A 16,884-nucleotide genomic window follows, 5' to 3' on the forward strand; every position below is an offset into this window, starting at 1 on the left:
ATAATATGAGAACCAAAACAGAGGCATCTCTGGAAATTCAGTTATCCAAATTTTGTGATGCAGTTCACCAACTAACCATTGTTTACCAAAATACATGAAGTGGGTAAAAATGTGCTTAAAAATGAATATATTAGTGGAAATAGCATATCTGTCGGGAAGCCAATGAAGAACCGTGGTTTTCAGAAGGGCATAGATGAGAGGCTGCAGAGGGCAGAAGCTGGGAAATATTGGGAGAGGAAGAGCAGAAGAAGCAGCAGCACCAGGGGAGAGACAGCTGACAGACTCCGTGTCCTTGGAAAGGATTCCTGGCCAGCCCCCCTTCCGGGGCCAGGTGGGCATCGAGGGTAGCAGAACAGAGAGCTCAGAGGCAGACAGCTCAGATCAGCCGATGCAGGAGTGACGTAGAATAGGGGAGACCTGGAGGGGAGGGGACTTTAATGGAGCAATGCCGTTATTTAGGGAAGACTGCATTCCTTTGTCACGCTTTGTGAATTATTGAATAAATTGCTTGGTAAGAACTTTCATCCTTTCTCTGCCTCTTGGCTGCCACCGTGGGAGGGATCTGATCCTCCAAAGCCTGACACTCCCCGGACCCTACAATCATCTTCTGAGGCCCTTCTTCATGTGCCTCCTTCCCAAGAGTGGGTGGGAGAGGTAGTTTCATTTTTCCTTTTCTTTTTCTCCTCCTGTTTTTAGTAGGTATTTTGTGTTTTTATGCTGTCAACCACCCTGAGATCTTTGGGTGGAGGGCAGTATACAAATATAATAAAAATAATCTTAAAAGGTGAGTCTCTAACCCTCCTAGGAAGAAAGTTATGAAGCACAATGTGCATGTTCTAAGCAACTTCTGTCAAATGAGCCAGCCTGGCCACTCCTGTCTGTCAGGGGTTTCAGCCAAGTTGTGATTGGTAAGTGAGTTGTATCTGATCAAACACAAAAGTCACAATAACTTTAAAATAAACAACTTATTTCAAATTAAGCAATAGTTAATAATCCATTAGTATCTAAATAGCTGCTGATAGCTGAGATAGGCATGTCCATCACTTTCATTATGATATGTACCAAATTCTGCAAGTAGTGATATCAAGCAAAGACAACAGATACACAACGAAATGCACATATGACTGATTTATTCAGATTCTCTTACATGAAGGGAATTTGGGTGGGATTTGTAAAGCTCAGGGACAGGGTTTGGAGGGATCGTCCAGTTTATAGAGCTCATATTCACATGTGTTTGGATTTACCACTGCTTTACATCCCGGAACATCAACAGTACCACCGTACCTAAAAAGAAGAAGAAGAATGTGTAAACTAAGGTTTCCCTGAGCTTATGGAGATCTTGTAGAGGAGCGCTCCTTTCTCCTGCTCGCTTAGGACATGCCAAGAATGATTGGAACTGCCTGGCAGAAGAGCAGTTTTGCAAGATGTTTGCTCCATCCAGGGAAAACCAAGCCCTTGGAAAACATTTGCCCTGAGACCAAATTCACCTGGCGAATCGAAGCTGAATGCACAAAGGACATGTCTTGCAAAAAAAAAGCCATTGCATGTTGCTGTACGATGACCCTCCCCCCAATATGTTTGCAGTGGTTGAGGGCAGCACCCATGCACCAAAAAGGGTGTAGCAAAATGTTGGTGCAAAACCAAGAGGCCAGCCAGGAGGGAGACAGAAGGAGACAGGAAGGTGCAGGAAAGAGGAGGGGTCCTGTTCCATTGGGTGCATCGGGGTCCCTCTCCCCAGCACCAACTCCTAGGTGGTCTCCGAATGAGAGGATCTGGGACTCAGGGAGATCCCAAAGTCCAAGCTTCCACACAGCGAATGCCTGGTCTTCGGATGATTGGAAAGGCACTCTGGACATGCTCAGTGCTTCTTGCAGATCGAATTTCATGACTCTGCTTTCTGTAAAGTCTATAAATATCTTAATTAATCAATCAATTCACTGTTTGGTTCAAGGAAATGTAGGCAACAATTTTATGCAACCTATCTTCAAATGTATAGATTAATTGGATCACCCGTCTTCAGCTCATTCCCTCCATGAATGTTTATTGAACAGAAGATCTTCCAGAGAGAACGGGGCAAAATAATTTGAAAGAGATTAATAGATCCAGGGCCATTCTGGTTATTTGGCCTACCTGGAACAGCATCCCATTCCCCTTTCACTACATGTGCATTCCATGCACTGTGCTGTATTCCACTTGGAGCCAAATGGATGCTTGCTGCCATCATTGAGATCAGTACACTCAGTGGGCAGCACCGGTTTACCTAGGGAGAGAAATTTAATATCAGCCCCCAAACAGCTCGTGCAGTAAGAAGCTGCTGCTCAGCACAATGCAAAGACTGCGCAAGAGAAGCACAGTGACTGCAACTTGTCCACTTGTCCAGCTCCTCCTGTGCTTGTGACCGCAGGCTGATACATGAAAATGTAATAGGTAAAGCGTTTCCTGACATGGAGAAGAGCAGTGGGAAGCTTTGCCACCTTTATTCTTGCATGTCCTGGTTGCTGACCAGAAAGGTAGTGACCCTGGACGTCTGTCTTGCTTATACTGCGGCCATGCAGTCTCCTGCTTGCGTCTGCAGACGGTGGTTCCAAGCTTAAAACAGGGTGGGAGTGAATGGGGGGCCCTGTGGATGGGGAATCTGTCCGTTTCAATTTCTATCAGTTATTATTATTATTACTATTTATATACCATCCTCAGGGCAGTTCACAACCTAAAAATACAATCTAAAAAACACAAAATACACAATAAAAGTAAGAGCTTAAGCAGGGACTCATCAATGAGAAGATGAGACGGGAGCAGCGTTAGGTCATTTTAGACTCTGAGCAGCATCACAACATCCGGAGAAGTGTAGATTTTGAAGGTAGCTGCATTTTGGTCTGTGTTCTGGTTCTGCAAGAGCAGATTTGGTAGGTGTATGCTAAAAAATCTCTAGTCAGGAACACATTTCTGAAACATTAAATAATGATTTGGCCATAAATAGATTGCTTATCAACATTAAAGGTAAAGGTAAAGGTACCCCTGCCCGTACAGGCCAGTCGTGACCGACTCTAGGGTTGCGCGCTCCTCTTGCTCAAGAGGCAGGGAGCCGGCACCATCCGAAGACACTTCTGGGTCACGTGGCCAGCGTGACGAAGCTGCAGCTGGCGAGCCAGCACCAGCGCCGCACACGGAAACGCCGTTTACCTTCCCGCTATAAAGCGGTACCTATTTATCTACTTGCACTTAAGAGTGCTTTCGAACTGCTAGGTGGGCAGGAGCTGGGACCGAACGACGAGAGCTCACCCCGCCACGGTGATTTGAACCGCCGACCTTACGATCAGCAAGTCCTAGGCACTGAGGTTTTACCCACAGTCCCACTTATCAACATTACGTTGCTGTTTACTTACCATCTTTAATCTCTACTTCGTGCTGGCTAAACATGCAGTATCCCTGACACAAGGCAAGTGTCAAAGACAAGGCAGTCAGGCTCAAGAGGATTTTCTGCAAAACAGACACACACATACAGAAATCATTCAACATGATGCTATCATATATTTATATGTAGAACCTCTCGTTCTGTTTAGAAATGTATGTGACTAAATTTTAGTCAGAGTAGAGCCACTTAAATTAATGTGCCAAAGTTAGTCTTGTCCATCAATTTCAATGGATCTACTCTGAGTATGATTCGCACTGGATTCAACCCTAGGCCTTTGTAAAAATCCCTCTATATTAAGCTTCTACACTTGAGTAGCTGAGTTGGGTCATTTTATTCTTAAGAGGGATTTTTAAGAGGGACGGTTCCAGAATTACAAAAGCCATCCCGGCTTTGGATTTGATACCCAAATGTGAGCTCTAAAGCTATAGAGCAACCTTTCAGCAACCTTTTTCAGCCATGGGTCAGCCCACCGTCCCTCAGACCATGTGGTGGGCTGGACTATATTTTTGGGGGAAATATGAATGAATTACTATGCCCTACAAATAACCCAGAGATGCATTTTAAATAAAAGGACACATTCTACTCATGTAAAAACTTCTGGACTGTACGCGGGCTGGATTGAGAAGGCGATTGGGCTGCATCCTGCCCCTGGGCCTTAGGTTGCCTACCCCTGCTATAAAACACAGACTGTGCCTGGAAAGAGCAGAGGAAAAGTAAGGGTGGATAAGCCTTCAGATAAGCCTGGAGTCTGAGAAAGCCTCAGCAAGTGAGGTACTCAATCCTCATAATTCTGAATGCCTTTGCACCCCCCCCCTCTCCACACCACAAATCTCCCTTCCACCATTTAAACCTAATCTAGATTAAAGAAAAAGTTGTGTACCAACCATCCCCAAAGCATTCCACTTACCATCTTGGTTTTTCAATGATTTGCTGGCAAACTCTTACTGGGGCGTGGAGGAAAGAGCTCTGGTGTCCCTCCTGTAAGTCTGTGGAGAATCCCATACGCCCTTTTATAGAAATGGGAAGGAGGAGGGGCAAAATGAGAGGGATGGAGGTCCTAACGGGGGAAGGAAATGCTTGCCAGGAAGGAAACATTTGCTTCTGATGACATAAATGTTTACAAGAACAGCTGAGAGAGTTCTACGTCTTCTGGAGATATTCATTGATAAGTGCAGACCAGCAATGTCTCTGCAATTGCTAAGTTGCAATCCTCCCCGGAGAAGAGGAGGAAAGTCTTTCATTTATTGAAAAAGGAACAGTTGGATTTAATTTGTTTACAGGAAACACATGTGATACGGCTACACAGGAAAGTATTGATTAATAAAAGATTGGGTCAAGAGTTTATTTCATCGGATAAGGTCAAAAAGAGAGGAGTTGTAATTTATGCTAAGGAGAGCCTATCACCGAAATTTGTTTTTAAAGATGATCAAGGAAGATTTGTGGCAATCGAAATTCAATCACAAGGAGAAAATTTTTTAATAGTAGGAGTTTATGCACCAAATGAGGGGAAATCTGAATTTTTTAAGAAATTGCATGAGACATTGTTAGACTACATGGATTACAACATTATCATGATGGGAGATATGAATGGAGTGGTATCTACAAATATGGACAAGTCGCAGAGACAGATTGTAATTAAAGATGGCAGACTACCAAAAACCTTTTTTGAACTGACTGACAATATGGACTTGATTGATATTTGGAGAATTAAGAACCCCTTAGGAAGAGAGGGAACATTCTTTTCTGAAGCCAAAATGACATGGACTAGAATTGACTAAATATGGATAACTAGAGGACTGGCACCTAAGACTCGAAAAGTGGAAATTTGCCCAAAAACTTGCTCCGACCATAATGCTGTGAAAATGGAGATGAAACTAACACCAATCGGTTCCTTCAGATGGAGGATGAATGACACCTTATTTAGAGATCAAGAGGTTGTTAAGAAGGCCCAAAAAACCTTGAGAGACTATTTTGAGATAAATTTGAATACTATTATTGAAAAAAGAATAATCTGGGACGCAAGTAAAGCAGTTATGAGGGGGTTTCTGATCCAACAGAATACAATAAAGAAGAGAGCCCAAAATGAAGAAAAAGATAAAATTTTGGAAAAAATAAAAGAGGGTGAGAAGAAACTAAGAGCGAAACCAAAGTCACAAGAGATTCTGAGAGACATAAAGTTATATCAAGTGCAATATATGAAGATGATGAACCAGGAAATTGAATGGAAAATTAAACAAATGAGACAAAAGACATTCGAATCGGCTAATAAATGTGGAAAATTGTTAGCTTGGCAAATGAAAAAAAGACAAAAGCTCAATACTATCACTAATTTGGAAGTGGAAGGAAAGAACATTCAGAATCCAGTGGAGATTAGAAAATGCTTCTAGAGGTATTTTAAACAGTTATATACACAAGAGCCACAGAAAGAGTTTGATATAGACCAATTTTTTAAAACAAATGGATTACAAAAAATCTCTCAGGAAAATAAGATAATGCTGAACCATAAAATTACAGAACAGGAGGTAGAAGGTGCCATTCAGAATATGCAGTTGGGTAAATCTCCAGGGCCGGATGGTTTAACCTCAAAATATTATAGATCTTTGAAGGATTGGTTAATTCAGCCACTAAAGGAGGTTTGTAATGAAATTTTGGAGGGGGAAAAGCGCCAGAGTCGTGGAAGGAAGCTTATATTACACTTATACCGAAAACTGAGTCGGAAAAGACACAACTTAAGAACTACCGCCCCATATCCCTGCTCAATGTGGATTACAAAATATTTGCTGATATTTTGGCTAATAGATTAAAAAAAGTATTAGTGGAAGAGATACATAAGGACCAAGCTGGCTTTCTCCCAGGTAGGCACTTGTCTGACAACACGAGGAACATAATCAACATTTTGGAGAAGTTGCAAGTGAATATTAATACTAAAGCAGTTTTAATTTTCATAGATGCGGAGAAAGCCTTTGATAATATTTCTTGGAATTTTATGAAGAAAAATCTCCAGGGGATGGGGGTGGGTCAAGGGTTTGAAAATGGTATAAGTGCAATTTACTCAGAACAAAAGGCTAAGCTAATAGTCAATAATGTGATGACAGAGGAATTTAAGATAGAGAAAGGTACACGACAAGGCTGCCCAATTTCCCCATTACTTTTTATTTTGGTCCTGGAGGTTTTGCTAAATATGATTAGAAGGGACCGTCTGATTAAAGGTATCCAGGTCGGAGCCAAACAATACAAATTGAAAGCTTTTGCAGATGACCTAGTTTTGACGTTACAGGAGCCAGAATCTAGTACGAAAAGAGTATTAGAACTGATTCAAGAATTTGGTCATGTGGCAGGATTTAAGCTGAACAAGTCAAAAACTAAAGTTCTTGAGAAAAATTTAACACCGATTGAGAAAGAGAGGTTTCAGAAGGAGACAGGTTTAACATTAGTTAAGAAAGTAAAATATCTGGGGGTTAATATGACTGCTAAGAACTTAAATTTATTTAAAGATAACTATGAGAAATGTTGGGCAGAAGTGAAAAAAGACTTAGAAATATGGTCAAATTTGAAGCTTTCCTTGTTGGGTCGAATTGCAGCTATAAAGATGAATGTATTGCCAAAAATGTTATTTCTGTTTCAATCATTGCAAATTTTGGACAAGATGGACTGTTTCAAGAAGTGGCAGAGAGACATTTCTAGATTTGTCTGGCAGGGCAAGAAGCCCAGAATAAAATTTAAAATATTAACTGATGCAAAGGAAAGAGGCGGATTTGCCCTGCCAGACCTTAAACTTTACTATGAATCAGCAGCATTCTGCTGGTTGAAAGACTGGCTGCTTCTTGAGAACACATACATTTTGGATTTGGAAGGTTTTAATAATGTTTTTGGGTGGCATGCATATTTGTGGTACAACAAGGTTAAAGCACATAAAGCATTTAAAAACCATATTGTCAGGAAAGCATTGTTCAATGTCTGGATAAGATACAAAGACTTATTGGAAAATAAAACCCCAAGGTGGTTGTCACCAATGGAAGCAAAGGCTCAGAAAAAGCTCAATATGGAGGCCAAATGGCCGAAATATTGGGAAATTCTGGAACAAGAAGGAGACAAATTGAAACTGCAGAGTTTTGAGAAATTAAAAGATAAAGTGTGAGATTGGCTTCATTATTATCAAATAAGAGAGGCCTATAATTTGGACAAAAAATTGGCTTCCAGGTGGAAAAATCAAAATTGGAAACAGAACTGTTAGATCCCAAAACTAAGATACTTTCAAGAATGTATAACTTGCTGTTAAAATGGAATACGCAGGATGAAACGGTTAAATCTGCAATGATTAAATGGGCACAAGATATTGGTCATAACATTATGTTTGCTGACTGGGAACAGTTGTGGACCACCGGTATGAAATTTACGGCATGTAATGCCTTAAGAGAGAATATTATGAAAATGATATATAGGTGGTACATGACACCAGTCAAGCTTGCAAAAATATATCATTTGCCTGATAACAAATGTTGGAAATGTAAAGAAAATGAAGGTACATTCTTTCACCTTTGGTGGACGTGCCCACAGATTAAGGCTTTCTGGGAGATGATCTATAATGAAATGAAAAAGGTATTTAAATATACTTTCGTGAAGAAACCAGAGGCCTTTCTCCTGGGCATAGTCGGCCAATTGGTGCCAAAGAAGGACAGAACTTTCTTTATGTACGCAACAACAGCAGCAAGAATACTGATTGCAAAGTATTGGAAGACACAAGATTTACCCACCCTGGAAGAGTGGCAGATGAAGGTGATGGACTATATGGAACTGGCGGAAATGACTGGCAGAATCCGAGACCAGGGAGAAGAGTTGGTGGAAGAAGATTGGAAGAAATTTAAAGACTATTTACAGAAATATTGTAAAATTAATGAATGTTAAAATGATGATTGGATTGAATAGGGGGTATTAGCAACAAAGTTAATAAGAATATGCAAAAATGAATTGATAATGGATGAAAATATAGAGTTATAATATGTTAAGATATAGAGTTAAGATAAATGAAAGAGGGTAAGGATTTGCTGATTTGATTACCTAAATGGGAATACAAAAAGGGGAGGTGTGAGGAGGTCAAGGAAACAAGTTAATGAGCATAAAGTTATAAAAAATGGATTTGTTTTTAATTCTCTTTTACCTATTCGTTTTTTGTATATTGTATTTTTATTTGTATTTCTTCTTTTTTATTTACTTTTTTTAGGTTTTCTTTTTTTAAATTTTTTTTTATTTTGTTCTTTTCATATGTTCTTTTCTGTATTTTGTAAACTGATGTTTTTGTAAAATTCCAATAAATATTATATATATATAAAAAAGATAAGTGCAGACCAGAACCAGAACTGGGAACAGGAAAATCACGTTAAATGTTATTAGACCAGGATAGTGTTGAGTTCTGCAAGAGATATGGCTCTAAATATTTGTCTCCAGGGCCTCATCTCAAGAAGGATACTGTCAAAAAAGGCCAGCAAATTGGCCAAGAAAATGCTTGCCAGGAAGAAAACATTGCAAGCAAAATGAACAAGGGGGTGAAGCAACTCCCCCAAGGAAAGATTGCAGCATTTGGGATTTCTTACCCTAGAGAAAAGGCAAGTAAGAGGTGACAGGATACAGGTATATGAAATTAGGAGAGGGCTTTCATCCACTACCAGTCACTGTTCTGCCTCTGCAGTCAGTCATCTGCCAAAGTTGTGGCATTTGCTCTGAGACAAGCTAAAACCCATTTATTTGCAGGAAAAATTCCTCCCCGGCTGTGAGAAATATATATAGGTTGTCTTTTCAGATTGCTTTCGCAAAATAAAACATGCTTTTTTAAATTAATTATGAAGGTCACAAGGCTAAAGGACTAAAGCAGTTAGGGCATAGGTTGCTATTGCTATTTCAAAATAGCTATGGCTAAACATTCTATAGGGTGTTGTTTCTTTAGAAATTGTGAGGTTAGAGACTTTTTAGTAAGAAAAACAAGTTGTTGCATGTTTCTGAAGAAATTTGGTATCTTTAGCAACCTTATGGCCAGGGGCTTCTAGCAAGAAAAGAAGATCTTGCCATGCTTCAGTCATAAGGCATCTTTAGCAACCTTGCGGTCAGGGGCTTTTTAGCAAGAAGGGAGAGGCACCAAGGGCCACGCAGGGAGGGAAACATGGACCCCCAGGACCAGACTACGGCTGTGCTGAGGCAGAAAACGCCACTTCCCTGGAGCCCCAGGGAAGTGAATTCTTCAGCAATATTTTGGGAGATGTACGTGGGTAACGCTGTGGTGTAAACCAGTGAGCCTTGGGCTTGCCGATCGGAAGGTCAGTGGTTCGAAGCCCCGCGACGGGGTGAGCTCCCATTGCTTGGTCCCTGCTCCTGCCCACCTAGCAGTTCGAAAGCACGTCAAAGTGCAAGTAGATAAATAGGTGCCGCTCCGGCGGGATGGTAAACGGCGTTTCCCTGCACTGCTCTGGTTTTGCCAGAAGTGGCTTAGTCATGCTGGCCACATGACCTGGAAAAACGGTTTGCGGGCAAACGTCAGCTCCTTCGACCAGCAAAGCCAGAGTCGTTCGCGACTGGACTTAACTGTCAGGGGTCCTTTACCTTTTTACAAGTAGTGTCAATTCCTCTCAGCGAGCTACACTTTCAGAGTAGTTTAACCATCAATCTCCCTTCCCAGGCAAGTCTGGAGAAGGGACTAGGGCACCCCTCAGCACCCTTCACATCCTTCCCAAGATGATTGGGGGACACCATGACTGTGAAAGTGACCTCCGAGTGCTTTCAATGGATGCTGCTCATGTGGCCTTAATCTCTGCTGACCCAAGTGACTTGTGGGCCTCAGGTGCCTTGCCTGCGTTTTCTGGTGAGAATGGGGGTAGTTTTTTGGTCACAGTGGAATATTCCGTATTTTTCGCTCTATACGACGCACCAGACCATAAGACGGACCTAGTTTTTGGAGGAGGAAAACAAGAAAAAAAATATTCTGAATCTCAGAAGCCAGAACAGCAAGAGGGATCGCTGCACAGCGAAAGCAGCAATCCCTCTTGCTGTTCTGGCTTCTGGGATAGCTGTGCAGCCTGCATTCGCTCCATAAGATGCACACACATTTCCCCTTGCTTTTTAGGAGGGAAAAAGTGAGTCTTATAGAGCGAAAAATACGGTACTTCTTTTTATCCATGATAATAAATATTCAATAAAAGATATGAGACGCACACAAATAACTGATTTATTTAGATCCCCGTATGTGAAAGGACAGGGATGTGTGTTGAAAGCTTAGAAACATGCCTTGGAGGGGCCTTGGATTTTAACGTACTTATATTCCCAAGTTTTTTAAGCTAACTCCCCTTTGCATCCACCAGGACCTGCAGAATCACCGTAGCTAAGAAGGAGCTGAACATGCAGGCCAAGCTTGATCTCAAGTCGCCAAGGTGTTTTTCTTCCACAGCCTTCATCTATCTTGGAAATGCTTTGCTGGATCCTGGGGAAACGAAGCTTTTGGAAATCATACCTGGGTTTGCCTGAGGCAAATTTGCTTGGGGAATCTCGGGCTGGGTGTGCACCAGGCCCAGCTGTGCAAAAATGTGTTTCATTCTACACAACGTTTCAAACACACACACACTGCACAAAATGTGCTTGGCTGCACATTAGAAGAAACCGGTCTTGATTAGGGATTGGGGGCGGGGGTTCACTTAAGTTCATACTGAAAGCCAAATTTATCACATTTGCACTTTTCAAAATAATATGAGAACCAAAACAGAGGCATCTCTGGAAATTCAGTTATCCAAATTTTGTGGTGCAGTTCACCAACTAACCATTGTTTACCAAAATACATGAAGTGGGTAAAAATGTGCTTAAAAATGAATATATTAGTGAAAATAGCATATACAAATGCTTTATATTAGGGAAATGTAGCCCTATGTTTCTGTCCAAGACAGAGTGATAGGAACTGGGGCGTAGTATGCTTTTGTTTGTTTTTAAGGAAGCATTTGGGATGCAGATGGTGCTGTGGTCTAAACCACTGAGCCTCTCAGGAGGTCAGCGGTTTGAATCCCCGCGACGGGGTGAGCTCCCTTTGCTTGGTCCAAGCTCCTGCCAACCTAGCAGTTAGAAAGCACGTCAAACTGCAAGTAGATAAATAGGTACTGCTCCGGTGGGAAGGTAAACTGCGTTTCCGTGTTCTGCTCTGGTTCGCCAGAAGTGGCTTAGTCATTTTTTTATTATTATTTTTTATTGATATTAATTCGTTTTGCTACATCAAACACCAAAACAAACGAAAAAAACATACATAACACATACACACAAAAAAGAAATACACAAAAAAAGAGAAACAATAACAAAGAAAACAAAAGAAAAAACATCTCCTAACATAAGATACCAACAAATTAGGTTACATTTACTAAATAACACACAACACTAATTGACTTCCCTTCATCTCGGTTTCAGAATATATTATATGATTTTTTATCTGCAGTTTCTTTTCCTTAAAAAACTCTTTACATCACAAGTGTTACGTCACACCTACTGTGATTTTTAGATTTTTTACCTCTGTTTCCAAGAGGTTGGATAAATTTCACGCATCCCTTTTGAGGTCATTATTAGGACTTGCAAACTCTGTAAAATATGAAACAATATGTTGTGAGCTGGGAATACTGCCTTTATCAGTAAGGGCATGGCTGAGGACCTTGAAATATTGGATCTTCCTCCATTACTGTCGCGTACTGAAAGAGTGTTTGATCTTCCTTTTTTATTTCCTCTCCAATTATCCCCAGCAAAAAGGCTTCGGGTTTTTTTTATAAAGGTATATTTAAAGATTTTTTTTAGTTCATTGTAAATAGATTCCCACAATTTTTTGATAGGCTCACACAACCACCACATATGATAAAAATCGCCCTCCTTGATCTTACACTTTCAACATAATTTATCACCAGTTTTATATATTTTTTCCAATTTTACGGGCGTTACGTACCACCTGTACATCATTTTATACATATTTTCCCTGAGTGTTGTGCATGCCGAGAATCTCATACCTTTGTTCCATAATGCCTTCCATTTGTCAAACTCTATATTATGTCTGAAGTCCATTGCCCATCTCACCATTACCTCCTTTACTTCTTCATCCTTGGTGTCCCATTCAAGTAACAGGCTGTACATTTTCGATAGGAGTTTTGTTTTATTTTCTAGTATTTCAATCTGGAATCTAGATTTTTTCTCCCTTATCCCATTCTTTTTATCTTCAGTCCATATAGAATTAATTTGGTGAAATTGGATCCATCCTGTCAATTTGTTCTTTATTTCTTCATAAGGCCTAATCCTCCAACCAGTCTCTGTTTTTACTAGCAAGTCTTCATAGGTCCATCTTTCTCCTTCGATGTTTGTTTTTTTTATTGTCAGGATATCAATTGGCGATAGCCACCAAGGGGTCTTTTGTTCCAATAATTTTTTATTTCTTTCCCACACTTCCAGCAGTGGTCCTCTAAAAATGTGGTTAGAAAAACCTTTATGAACCTTTCCCTTGTTACGCCATAGGTAAGCGTGCCAACCAAATCTTATATTAAATCCTTCTAGATCTAACAGGTCTTTATTTTTAATAATCCAATCTTTGACCCAACAAAGACACGAGGCTTCGTAATACAACTTTAAATTTGCGACTGCGAATCCTTCCCTATCTCTTTGATCTGTAAGTAATTTGAATCTAATTCTGGGCCTTTTCCCTTGCCAGATAAATTTAGAGAGTATTTTCTGCCAATCTTTGAATACTGAGGTTCCCCTGATTATCGGTATATTTTGGAATAGGAATAACAGTTTCGGTAGTAAACTCATTTTAATCGCCACCATTCTGCCCGACCAAGAAAGTTTTATTCTATTCCAGGTATCTAAGTCCTTCCTTATTTCTTTCCATGTGGTTATGTAATTATCTTCCATCAAATTTATATTCTTCATCGTTAACCAGATTCCAAGGTATTTTACTTTTTTAGTTACTTTAATACCAGTTTGGGATTCAAGATGGTTTTTTACCTCCTCTTTCACATTTTTAGTCATCATTTTAGTTTTTGTTCTATTTAATTTAAAACCAGATAATTTTCCAAATTCTTCTAACAAATCTAACACCTTACTAACACTCTCTTTTGGATCCTCCAAAGACAACATAAGATCGTCAGCATATGCTTTCAATTTGTATTCTTTCACTCCAATTTTTATTCCGCGTATCTCTGGGGTTTTCCTTATCTTATTTGTAATTGTCTCTAACATCATGATAAACAGAAGAGGTGACAGAGGGCACCCCTGCCTTGTACCTTTCGAAATTTCAAAGGGTTCTGTTAAGTTATTATTAATAATTAATTTAGCACTTTGTTGTGAGTAAATTGCTTTTATTCCTTCAAGGAATGTGCCCTCTATCCCTGTCTTATCCAGACATTTTATAAGAAAACGCCAGGATATATTATCAAAAGCCTTTTCGGCGTCAATGAACATTAAAGCTGCGGGGATTTCATTTTTGCATTCTAAGTACTCAATAATGTTTATTGTATGTCTTATGTTGTCTTTTATTTGCCTATTAGGTAAAAAACCAGCCTGATCGGTATGGATGAGGTTAACTAAACACTTTTTAAGTCGGGTCGCCATTACGTCTGCGAAGATCTTATAATCATTATTCAATAATGAAATCGGTCTATAGTTCTTAATAATCAGTCTATCCGAATCAGGTTTCGGTATCAACGTAATGTATGCTTCTTTCCAGGACGCTGGTGTTCTTCCTCCTCCTAGAATCTCATTCATTACTTCACATAGCACCGGTGTTATAAGTTCTTCTAGGACTTTATAGTACTTGGCCGATAAACCATCTGGGCCTGGGGCTTTCCCCAGTTTCATCCTCTTTATCGCCTCTTGAATTTCCTCTGGGTTTATTTAATAAACTTCTTTCCTCTTCCGATATGCTGTTAATTCTGTTTTCTTCTAAATATTTTTCTATTTCTATGGCATCTTCTTCTTCTCTTTTATATAGGTTTTCATAGAATTTGAGGAAGCTCTTTTTTATTTCATTAGGGTCCTCCAGGATTTGTTCTTCTACTTTTATTTTATTAATAACATTTTGTTTTTTCCTTTTTCTCAGTTGCCACGCCAGAAACTTTCCAGTTTTGTTTGCCGATTCGAAAAATTTTTGTTTCATTAACTTAATTCCCCATTCTACCTCTTGATTTATTAATGTTGAATATTGTGCTTGTAGTATCTTGTACAGTTGCTTGTTCCCTTCATCACTCGGTTTTTCTATCAAGTTCTTTTCACATTCTCTCAGTTGGGTAATTAAATCTTCTTTTTTTTGTTCTCTTACCTTTCTTCTTTGACTATTTTGTTGTATCAAAAAACCTCTTAGCACTGCCTTACTGGCATCCCAAACTATGTCCATATTTGTCTCCTTATTGATATTTAAATCAAAATAGTCTTTTAAGGTGGTTTTAGCCTTTTCAATCACTTCTTCTTTTTCAAATAGATAATCGTTCATTCTCCATCTGTACATGCCCTGGGTTTTCCAATTTAAGTGTAATATTATTGGGTTGTGATCAGATAGTGTTCTAGGTAGTATCTCACATTTCGACACTCTTATTGTTAATTCTCTTGATACCCATATCTGGTCCAACCTGCTCCAACTCTGGTGCGGCTCTGAGAAGTGAGTAAATTGTTTTGTCATAGGGTTTTTGTATCTCCATACATCTATTAAGTCTAAGTTTTCCTCGAGGTCATTAAACGATCTCGGAAGTTTCCCTTGATTTAAATTCTTCCTCTTTGAGCTTCTGTCTGTTCTGGATTCGGCACACCAATTAAATCTCCAAGTAGGACCAATTTATTATTCTCTAGATTTAATAAGACTTGTTCCAATTTTTTGAAAAACTCCATCTTATTTGTATTTGGCGCATAGACCGTCACCACGTTGAGTTTTTCTCCCTGATAGTTGATTTGCACTCCTAAGATTCTTCCTTCCTCGTCCTTACATATTAATTTAGGTTCTAATTTCTCTTTCACATAAATTACTACCCCTCTTTTTTTCTTAGAATCTGAATTAATGAATTCTATTCCCAACTTTTTATTTATTAAAATATGTTTGTGTTTTTTGGCAACATGTGTTTCTTGGCAACAGATCACATCAATATTTTTTTTTCTTTATCATTTTCTCAAATTTATTTCTCTTGGACTTTTCATTAAAACCATTCACATTCCACGACAAAAACTTAAGGGTCATTTCAAGTAACAACGCTCTATCCTAGTTTCTGATTTAAATTCTGGTACTTCTGTTTCCAATAGTCTCCACCTCTTCCCCCTCCTCTTCCTCCCCCGATCCTGTATCCTCCGCCTCTTCCTCTGTCCCCTCTCCCCTCTCCTCCGGTCCCTCAACCCCCTTCCCTCCTCTCCCTCTTCTTTCACCCATTCTCCTCTCTCCTCCTCCAGGTCTTTCTTCTTCCCTACCCAGGTCCTTTTCATATCTTCTCAAAAACTTTCCGGCTTCTTGTGTGTCTGTCAGTTTGAACTTTTTATTCTTATAAAAAAAGGAAATCCCTTCTGGGAATTCCCATTTGTACTGTATTGTATTTCTCTTCAGGACACTTGTTAATTGTCTGTATCCTTCCCTTTTGTGAAGAATCCTGATTGGAATTTCTTTAAAGATAATAATTGGACAACCTCCAATCATTAGCTTTCTTTTATAGCTTGTTCTTAGTATAGTGTTCTTCATTTCCATTGAATTAAATATTACTAAGCAGTCGCCAGGGATTTTTTTGATTTAATTTGTTGTGATTTCCCTCTTATTCTGAACACACTTTCTATCGTGTATGCTACTTGTTCTTCTTTTATTTCCAACCATTTTGCAAGTTCTTTAACCATTTTTTCTCTTATATCTTCATTTACTTCTTCTGCAACTCCTCTGAATTTTAAATTAAGTTGTTTCTGACGCATTTCTGTCATGGCTAAATTGTCCCATAATTGATCTTGCATTTTATTTAAATCTTTTACTTCTTCCTTTAATTTTTCTGTTTCTTTTTTTTTTTTTGATCTCTCAGATCTTTTTGGGTTTTTTTATTGGTTTCTTCAATTATTTTTGACTTGGCTGTCAAGTCTAGTACCTTTCTAGAGAGTTCTCCTACAGCACTTTCTATTTTCTTATCTATCTGTTCCTGTATTTCTCCTAATTTGTTTTCCATATGTAATTCATTTTGCTTAAATTCCTCTTTAATCTTTAGCCATAAAATGTCTAAATCTCTAATTTCCTCTTGTCGGGATACCTTTCTCTCTCCTGGTGTCCCTCCTACTTTTTTCCCGTTTCCCCCCGACATTTTATGGGTTAATTCTCAATAGTTGACTTTACTTTTTGCTCTCTCCCCTAGGGGGCTCACAATCTTTCCTTTACCCTTTCTGTAATTTCAACACCTTTATTTATATATTCTTATATCATTTTCTTATGTCACTCAGAAGCGGCTTAGTCATGCTGGCCACATGAC

At 39.3% G+C, this 16,884-nt stretch overlaps 1 protein-coding gene across 1 annotated transcript; it reads right to left on the reverse strand.

The window, feature by feature from the left end:
* Positions 1-1,113: 1,113 nt before the first annotated feature.
* Positions 1,114-4,438, reverse strand: LOC128420099 (small serum protein 5-like). The gene is made up of 4 exons (XM_053401527.1): positions 4,320-4,438; positions 3,384-3,477; positions 2,131-2,260; positions 1,114-1,284 (listed from the first exon to the last, which is right to left on the reverse strand). The coding sequence occupies exons 1-4, from the start codon at positions 4,320-4,322 to the stop codon at positions 1,179-1,181; spliced, it is 333 nt and encodes a 110-aa protein (XP_053257502.1). The 5' UTR covers positions 4,323-4,438; the 3' UTR covers positions 1,114-1,178.
* Positions 4,439-16,884: the final 12,446 nt, after the last annotated feature.

Source organism: Podarcis raffonei, chromosome 8, assembly GCF_027172205.1.
Source record: "Podarcis raffonei isolate rPodRaf1 chromosome 8, rPodRaf1.pri, whole genome shotgun sequence".
NCBI lineage: Eukaryota > Metazoa > Chordata > Lepidosauria > Squamata > Lacertidae > Podarcis > Podarcis raffonei.